We start from the raw sequence: 10315 nt of genomic DNA on the forward strand, positions 1-10315 counted from the left end.
GAGTGTGTTGGTTTGGCTCTACCCTCCTAATGTAGGCATGTGGCTTAGTCCCACACTATTTAGACTGGCTCATGGGACTTTTAAATCAAGTTCAAGTTTCCATTGGCACAGTCTCACCATTGCAAAGCTCTGAACAGCATAGTCTAATGGTTTAGGAGGTCGTGGAGTCTTCAGTGTTACAACTTCTTAGCTGTCACATTCGACTAAGCATGGTTCACAGGACTTAGAACTCTACCTGTCCAGCAGGTGGTTTCCAAGACTACTTGCTGTGGACAATTATATAAACACTGTCCAAAAAGACAAGAAGAAAGAGACAGAACAGATAGTGAAGTTAGAGAGACAGATCTGAAGATTCAGACACACACACTGCTTTGGCCTTGAACCTGCACATGAAACCAAGTGTGCACTAAACAGGGAAGATGACCTTTTCGAAGGTGTAACTAGAGGACTTCTGACAGAGACACAACTGGAGAAAACTCCCCCCAAAAAAGCCACGCCTCTTTCTGTTCTACAATTCTCTTGCACCTTCTCAATTCCCACTAAAATATTTCCTTTTTAGGTTCTATAAATCCTGGCAGAATTCTGATCCAGAAGTGTCAAATTTCCTCACTTTGTATATTTCTTCCTCACCAGAATTCTCAAGTTTATTTCCATTCTAAGAAGACCTACCCCGTGGGTCATGATCAGCTGGGAAACTTATCTGTTTGACAAATGGCTGGGGTTGGAGATAATCATCGGTGTTTGGAGTTGAGCTGTTTTAACTGCCTCTCAAGGCCACAAGTCAGAGGAAGTCCACCATGCCTCCATGTGACAACACACATATGTGTTTGATTGTTTCCTGGAAAGCTTAGTTCATGAAAAAATGGACCCAGAAAATACGAGCAGAGCAGATCTGGCTCTTCCAAACCCACAGGAGCCTTCCAGGTAAGCAAAGGTTATTATTCCTTTCTAGTATCCCTCATTGGGTTAGAGAAGGTCACTATGCTGGTCAGATAGAAGCTTTTTCGTGGGCTCATGCATGGATTCACCTGGTTTGATTGACACACTGGGTTTAGGGACACTGTTTGCTTTACTTTTCCAGGGCTTCTATTCTGATGGGTGGGTTCTCGCTCAGCTTGTGAACTGGGAGTGACGGGTTGGTTTTCTAACACAAGAGCCTCATGGTTTGGGTATAGGACAGGAGAGTTTGACTACTTATGTAGGTCTCTTGCCTCTGTGCCTGACATGTGCTGGGGACAGCAGATTTACAAAATGACCTCCTCCGTGGTTGGCCTTTGTGAACCTTCAACTGTGATGTCCTGCTCTGAAGAGGAAAATAGGAATAGAGTTCCAATAAAGCATTCAAAGCCATTTTTTTTTTGGTACCAGGGATTGAACTCAGGGGTACTTAACCATGGAACCACATTCCTAGCACTACTTTGTATTTTATTTAGAGACAGGGTCTCACTGAGTTGCTTAGTGCCTCACTTTTGCTGAGGCTGGCTTTGAACTTGGGGATCCTCCTGCCTCAGCCTCCAGAGCTGCTGGAATTACAGATGTTTTGCCAGTCAAAGCCACTATCTTTACTCTCCTCAGTGCACAGGAAGTTTTTTGTATGTCATGAACAAAATAATAACAAAGCAAACAAACAAAAAACATTCAGGTGCATTTCTATGGTACAAGAACTATGGAATGCAAAGTAAACACATGTGTTTGATTGTTTTCAGTTTTACTTATAAACATAGATAAATGGGAAAGAGTTTAACAGTAAACCTGGATTAAGAATGAAAATACTTGGCATGATTTTTGTCCTATATTATTTCATCTGATCATGCAGATAATGTTTAAGTTTTCTTGATGAGGTACTTGGATCATCTGAGCCTTCATGTTTTAATCATTACAATGAAGATTGGTGTGAATATACTATGTATATAAACAGAGATATGAAAAATTATGCTCTATATATGTAATAAGAATTGTAATGCATTCTGCTGTCATATATAAATAAAAAAATTAAACAAAAATATTTAAAATTAAATACTAATGACAAAATTTTAAAAATTTTCAATTGCAGGGTTGTTTTGAAAAGTACATAAATGAAACTCTGCTTTCTGTCAGTGAAAGACTTTGTACAGGGAGTTAGAGAATTTCCTGACGACCGAATTTCTGTTAAATTTTACAGTGCGCCTGAAATTGAGGTCTTGGAAGTGTCTCCTGGTGATCTTCCCCAGCTGGGGACACCGACTGCACCCCCCCCACCAAAGACATGGCTGACATTTTTGAAGAGAGAGCTGCAATTCCTGGGGGTGAGTGGAGAAGTCTCAGCATGAGTAAGGTTTGGCTCTAGGAAAGAGAATTTGGTTCCATGGAATGATTTCTCACTTGGGTTCATGAGGAGTGAGAGGTCTTCTAAGAAATCCTGATAGATGAAGAGTTGAAGCTAGTTGGGCCCTCTTGGAGGACAGAAGCATTCCCTCATGAAGACTTTAAATTAGGGGGACAAGAATGACTGATAGGCATGAAGGATTCACTATTATAACCGCTGTCTTTACTTGGAAAGAATAATTGCTGATGTCCACCATAAATAAAGATATGAAACATGCTTTGGCCATTCACACTGTAGGCTGTTCTTCTATCAGTTCAGCTCTTACAGTGGCCAGGGGATGACTGAAGAATCTCACATTTGGACTCCCTCTCAGGACCATCTAAGATACCAAAACAATTTCCCATATTTGATCAAATTACAAGAACATGAATCCAATTCTGGAAAAATATCTTCCAACTTCATAAAACTTCATTTTTATCTAGGTAACACAGATTCTGATTGGTGCCATATGCCTTTGTTGTGGAATAATTGTCTGCTCTGTACTTGAAATGTCAGACTTTGATGAAGAAATATTTTCATCAATTAAAGCAGGTTACCCATTTTGGGGAGCAGTACTTGTGAGTATATATTTATAATTGTTATTGAAATAACAATTTTAAAATGACAATTAATTTAAATAACAATTATTAAATAACAATTGAACAGATTTTATTTTCTTTATAACTACTTACTTATCTATTATATTAAGATAATATAATTATTCACATATATGTGCACTATAGATACATGTATTTGCAGTTTTCAAAGCACTTTTTCATATAGTGCTCACTAACTATGACAATAAAGGAATCTTATTATATTTAACTGTGTTCTAAACCTTTAACATACTTTTATCAGATCAGAACCTAATAAAAGTTAAATGACTTGTCCAGGGACTTTTAGTTAATAGAAATTGAACCCAAACTTCCAAAATTCAATTCCTGGAAAATACCCCTAACACTATTCATCAATAAGATCTTACAATGACTACCTATAATTTTATCTTTCCATTTAAAAAATAATTTAAAAAGTTATCTTTATGAAGGTGGTGGTGGGTGGGGGGAGATTTCAGAAGAGTAAAGAAGATTAGCAGGTATCTGATGAACTTCTACTACGCCCTAGGAATCCTTTTGAGCACTTTCTCATTGCATTTCTTTTAATCAATAGATTGTCCATAAAATTGATGGTTGAATGAGATCACAAGGATATATAACTTGATTGAGGTATAATTGATGAACAATAGATTGATATTTAGAATTTGATGTTTGACTCATAGATACACATTAAAATGTCAGCACATAAAAAAAAAATGTCAGCACATGAATATAATGAGCACATCTATCATATCCAAAAGTTTCCTTGGGCTTCTCTAGAACCCCTCCCTGCCTGCCTTTATTCTCTCTCCACCCGCCCTCAAGGACTCACTGATCTTCTTTCTATACCTGTAACTAAATTGGCATCTTCTAGCGTTTTATGTAACTGAAATCATACAGTATGTTCTCTTTTCTATCTTCCTTCACTTCACATAACTATTGTGCAATTATTTATGTTGTTTTTTGCATCAACACCAGAATGTGTTGGTATGTTCACAAGGATATATGTTAACCCTAAAAAATATCACATTGGCTTGACACTCTGCTAAATCCACAGTACTCAGATCCTTGTTCAAGAATCACCTTGAACCTCTCCCATATATTATTTGAAATTTCTCTCCAATGTCTTTGCATTGCAAACATTTAGCTCATTAAGTGTGGGCCAACCCATAAACAATCTGAGATCTTCTAGAGACTGTCTTGAATTTGTGCTCTCCATTTATGTTTTTGCCAAGCCTTTCCTCATGCACATTTCATAGTCATTATGAGCCTGGTGGATGCACACCAGACTCTGGAGCCAGAGGTGCCATAGATGCATGGGAGCTGTCGTGCAACACAGAGAATGCACACACACACACAAATTGCAATAAAATGAGGATCGTGTTTATAACAGCTCTCATGCATCAGATTGCTGCTGCTCTAAGAATGACCCATGAACTGTCAAAGTCAACCTTACCTGGAAGCCAGGTAAAAATGAAGAGTCTCATGCTGCACCAGGGACCTAACAAATAGGAACCTATATTATGCCAAGACACACAGGATTCATATACATGTTTAATTCTGAGAAGCACTTTATAGGAAATAAGAATAAAGAAATATTGGTCTCAAGTGAAACATGAAGAGGTAGCTTTATAGAGTACTCAAAACTTTACTTTAGAGATGGGAGGAAAGGGACAGTGTAGAGAGCAGAGACTCATGTTTTTATTTGCCTTTTCCTTTTGGACAGTTTGCTATCTCTGGACTCTTATCAATTATATCTGAAAAGAAAAATGGAATTCATCTGGTGAGTTGCAACCCTGTCTTTATTAATCCCTGGGGAGGTAAGAAAAATGGAATTGTAGGATCTTGAGGGATATACATCTTCAGCTGCAGTCTTTAAAATATTTTTAATTGATTTTTAAAAAATAAATGACAACAGAATGCATTACAATTCTTGTTACACATATACAGCACATTTTTCATATCTCTGATTGTATATAAATTATGTTCACACCAATTCGTGTCTCATACATGTACTTTGGATAATGATGTACATCACATTCCACCATCCTTGTTAACCCCCTGCCCCTCCCTTCCCCACCCCAGCCCCACCCTATCTATAGTCTGTCTATTCCTCCCATGCTCCTCTTCTCTACCCCACTATGAATCAGCCTTCTTATATCAGAGAAAACATTCGGCATTTGTTTTTTTGGGATTGGTTAACTTCACTTAGCATTATCTTCTCCAACTCCATCCATTTACCTGCAAATACCATGATTTTATTCTCTTTTATTGTTGAGTAATATTCCATTGTGTATATATGCCACATTTTGTTTATCCATTCATCTACTGAAGGGCATCTAGATTGGTTCTACAGTTTAGCTATTGTGAATTGTGCTGCTATAAACATTGATGTGGCTGTGTCCCTGTAGTATGTTGTTTTAAAATCCTTTGACTATAGACCAAGGAGAGGGATAGCTGGCTCAAATGGTGGTTCCATTCCCAGTTTTTCAAGAAATCTCCATACTGCTTTCCATATTGACTGTACAAATTTGCAGCCCACCAGCAATGTATGAGTGTGCCTTTTCCCCCACATCCTTGCCAACACTTGTTGTTGTTTGTATGCATAATAGCTGACATTCTGACTGGAGTGAGATGAAATCTTAGAGTAGTTTTGATTTGCATTTCTCTAATTGCTAGTGATGATGAACATTTTTTCATATATTTATTGATTGATTGCATATCATTTTCTGAGAAGTGTCTTTTCAGGTCCTTGGCCCATTTATTGATTGGGTTATTTTTTTTTTTTTGGTGCTTATTCAGCTGCAGTCTTATAGTGAGTGTGGCTATGTGATTTTTTTCCCCCAGTCTATTTTGTGTTGGAAAGCTTTTTGTAACAAACATTGGATATAATGATTGGAAACATACAGGGAAGTCTAACTGCCTTGACATTAGTTGTGTTTTTTTAAGTCCCACATACTATATATTATAAATATTTAAGCATAGTCATATGCTCAAATAGATAATTAGCTTCTAATTAAGAGGACTATTTGAGGATAGGCCATGTGCCGTCATGCCTTCGTGTTTGTTTATTTGTTGTGCTGAGGATTGAACCCAGCTGGGCCTTATGCTCCACCACTGAGCTCCATCCCTACCCCTTGTGCTGCTCCTGTTGAAAACCGTGCCAGCAAGAAAGTAATAGCTGCTTATTAAGCAATGATGACATTTTTTAAGATTTCCCCCTTTAACTGAGAACTTGAACCAAGCAGAGTTTACTGGACACAACCAGCTCTGAAATGCAGGTCAGTGCATTGAATGTGCTGGCAGGTGCAGGCCCAGGATTGAATGGCCTCTTGGTCACCAGGTGCGAGGAAGACTGGGAGCAAATACGGTCAGCAGCATAGCTGGAGGAGCAGGCATCGTCATCCTGATCCTCAACCTGGGCAACAACTGGGTTTATATCAGCCAGTGTGAGAACCTTCATGAGGATGACGGCTGCTTCGTGGCTTCTTTTACCACTGTAAGTATTTCTTGGGAAAAGTCTGAGATTCAGGGTGCCCATCCTAGCAGGAAACCTCTTCTCCTTTCCCGTGAACACAGTCCTTTTGGGGGAACCTCTGTCTCAGGAGGGAATGTTCTTCAGGCACATGCACTCCAAGAAGAGGCTGCCTGCCCCTATCCCCATCCCTGGTCAGATTCCTCAAGGTCGAAACTGTCTGCCTCCTGGTTTTCCCACGTATGTGTCACTTTGCAAGAGATGATTATTATGTCCAGGGAGGTGAAAGAGAGGGGCTGCTATGAGGGAATGAACTCTTGGGACACCTGTCACATGGCCATCTTTTGGGCTGTTGTTCAACAGGAAATTGTGGCAATGATGCTGTTTCTCACCATCCTGGGGTTGTGCAGTGCGGTGTCACTCACAATCTATGGGATTGGAGAAGAATTCAAAAGAAATAAGGTACGTAGAAGCTTAACATGAAATCCTGAACAACAGGCTAAGTAATTTGATTTATCCCTTAAAAATAGGTGCTGAGGTTTTTTGGGGGGGGAGTGGGGTTTCCAGATTGTTTTTCAAAATTTCACTGATTTTTGTTTTCAAACATTATGTTTTAAATCTCATTTTACACTCAGAACTAGCAAATATCTTATGAAATAGGGCTTGGGAAATAGGATCTTTATAATTTTAGAAATTTTAGCTACCTCAAATGTGTTAAGCATGGCAGATGGATGTGCAGACAGCATGTCTTAATTTTTGTTCTAGAAGAAAATCCTTAGAGTTGTCCCTGCTTTTTTTTCTTTTTTCTTGACTTTCCCCCTTTCACTGCTCCAGAGCCTTACGTTTTATGTCCTAATTCATGATTTCACCTGCACTACTGCTTGACTCACCCCTCCGTGAGTTCCACCTTTGGTGGGAATCAGCCATACTAATGCGCAATCAAATCTGCCAGATGAAGCATTCTGTGTGTCCACCTTCCTGATGCATTCAAGTCTGGCCACCTTTTAAAAACACTTTACCCCAAAGACAGATAGGACGGCAGGTGTACCAGAGCTTAGACATGGCAATAATCTCACAGACTTGTTGTTGACTCACGTGATTTCTTTTGGGTCCAGTTGGGCAGCCAATGTGGTGTGGTTTTCTGGAAAGGGAGGGAATAGTTAGAATGGAGAGAGAAGAAGAAGGAGAAGGAGAAGAGGAGGAGGAGGAAGGAGAGGAGGAGGAGGAGGAGGAGAGAAGAGGAGGGGAGAAAAGAAGAAGGAGGAGGAGAAGGAGGAGGAGGGGAAGGGAGATTTGGGAGGACAGGAGGAATGGAGGTGAGCCTCTAGAATAGGGCTTCTAGAAATGGACAGTTCTTAGTGATTGATTTGCAATGATTCTTCCCTTTTCAGATTCCAGATGATCGACTCTATGAAGAATTAAACATTTATTCACCAATTTACAGTGAGTTGGAAGAAAAAATAGAAACATCTTCTCCCACGAGTTCCTAAGAGTCATATGCCCAGAACGTTTTGATTTACAACGTCCAGAAAGCCAAAACCTTTAAAAGGCAAAATTTCTATTCTCAGCATAGTCTTTCTAACATTTTATGTTAGATTTGTCCTTCAAATGACAATATTTTGTTTTTATTATTTCTGATCAACTAAATACCATCACCCCCATTTGTAGATACTTTTCTTATTTTGTGTCTTGATCTCCAAGCGATTACTCTGGGAAGCCAACATAAAATCCCTGGACTTTTACTGTATAACTCTGCAAAGATGGAAAAAGAGGAGGCTGGACTGAGAGTTGAGCTAAATTTGGACAGTTTGGTGATATTTAGTTCTTAGTTATTTTTAGAGTTCCTTATAGCTATAGTTATGTATGATATGCACCTGTCCACCTGTATGCACATACATATACATATATGACTTACATGATATGCAGTTTTCTATATCCAAATGTACTACTCTCCCTCAATGACAACACATTTTTGCAAAAACACTAGTTTTATAACAGTATATTGCCTGAATCACCAGTTCATTCACTGATACAGTGTAGTTCAACAGTGTTTGGTGAAGAGGTAGTGGGGAGTTTATTCAGCTACCGGCATCTGGTGAGATGGACAGGTAAAAACAGGAAACCTGTAAGTGGAAAGAACATTTCGTAAGGCATTTGTGATGAAGGAAGAATAACGAAGGTGTGAATTGAAATGAGTGGTCATGGAGAGAAGTGATCATATCTAAAACACGTAGCAAAAGATCTACCTAAATAAACTAGTAGATCTGACTAACAAGTTAAAGAATAAAGTTAAGCAAGCAAGGGTTTGACTAATACATTAAGTGTTTGAGTCTAAGATGAAAGGAGAACACCTAGTCATTTTGGAAAAAAATATTAGGAGTTCAGAAATATGAGGTTTGAAAGAGGCTCACAGATAGCCGAGGGGAAGCTCAGTTTTAGACTTGCATCTTGAGGGAAGTGCAGTGGAAAGGCCTGATGGCGTCCAACACAATTTGGTGATAGAGGTTTAGTTTAATTACAAGGGAGTTCGTTATTAGGTTAATGCTCTTGAGAGTTATTTTGAGATGAAGGAAAGCCAAGTTAAACTTTATATGCTTATAATACGAGGGAAAAAAATAATGTTAAAATCTAGAAGACGTAAGAATTAGTTAAAAAAAAAAAGTGCCCGAGAAACAGAGGATATCAGGTATCCCAATGTAGATAAAAGTGAAGCAAAGAGAAAATAACTCACACTTAGAGGGGGAACATGCAAGCTTGGGAGAAGTTCACAGTGACATATAGACTCCAGGTATGCGAAGAGATGGGAAAGAGAAAATAGCAAAATAAATGAATGCAAAAGACACAGAGGCATTCCATCTAGGGGTGTGAAGAGTAGAGGAGTGAAACATTTGTAAAGGTATTTGGAGAGAGAGGCCGTGAGGTGTGTGGGGGGGTTATTGGGCAATAAGTGGGGGACTGAGTAGAAGAGAGTAAAGAAAAATTAAGTTAGGCACATGGTTTTGTTGCTGTTTTTATTTCTAAAAGAAGGAAAGAGTCAGTCCTGTCTTAAGCCTAAGTGGAGGAGCCCTGTGAGTCATTGAGAAGTCAATGTAGGGCTCAGGCCCCTCTCTTTTGCCACACACCCACCAGGGGCACACGGCTGGCATGCTCCTCACCTTTCCATGGCCCCAGTGATCATTCTAAATTTCAACAACTTCTCTGTAAAGATTCCCTAATATGCATCTCTTCTTCTAGCCTTTATTCTTTGCTCCATAACCACTGTCCCTCTCATTGAAGCATAGTATAATGAATTATTAGCGTACCTCTGATCTCCTTATGTAGCCTCAACTGCTAGTAATTGTGCAATAAATTGAAACTACCTAACTTGATTTCTTGTCTTTGTACTTGCCTGTGAAGTTGAGAGACCGATGAAGAATCAAGAATCAGTTGAATGAAGCCAAGGGCAAAGAATAGTGTCTGGAGTACTCTTTATCAACCCTTTCTTAGATAAGATGATCTGTAAACAACTTCAGAGATAGAAAACAGCCACCTCTGGTTTATAAAGAGTGGGATAGGGCTGAAAGGAAAGTTGGAATGTAAGTCACATTTTATTAGTTAATCCTGACAATTATATTTGCTGTGCTATGTGAACCTGGGAAAGTGTTGTATATTTGTGAACCTGTTTCTACAGAGAGACAATCAATAGGGGATGATAGATAGATAGATAGATAGATAGATGGATGATAGACATCTGAGAGGATTAATTAGGGGAACTGGCTCACATAATTATGGGGTCTGAGAAGTTCCATGACTCCAAGAGGCTGTCAGCAATAGGGAGGCTCTGAGATGCCAATGTGTGGCTCAGTCCCAGTCTGAAAGCCCCAGAACCAAGAAGCCTGATGGTATAATTTTGTCTGAGGCCAA

General features: G+C 39.1%; 1 protein-coding gene across 1 annotated transcript; it reads left to right on the forward strand.

Moving 5' to 3' along the window:
* Positions 1–760: 760 nt before the first annotated feature.
* Ms4a2 (membrane spanning 4-domains A2) lies at positions 761–9780 on the forward strand. Its single transcript, XM_015477295.2, has 7 exons — positions 761–924; positions 2162–2285; positions 2788–2922; positions 4664–4720; positions 6281–6436; positions 6776–6874; positions 7804–9780. The coding sequence occupies exons 1-7, from the start codon at positions 863–865 to the stop codon at positions 7900–7902; spliced, it is 732 nt and encodes a 243-aa protein (XP_015332781.1). The 5' UTR covers positions 761–862; the 3' UTR covers positions 7903–9780.
* Positions 9781–10315: the final 535 nt, after the last annotated feature.

Source organism: Marmota marmota, unplaced genomic scaffold, assembly GCF_001458135.2.
Source record: "Marmota marmota marmota unplaced genomic scaffold, marMar, whole genome shotgun sequence".
NCBI lineage: Eukaryota > Metazoa > Chordata > Mammalia > Rodentia > Sciuridae > Marmota > Marmota marmota.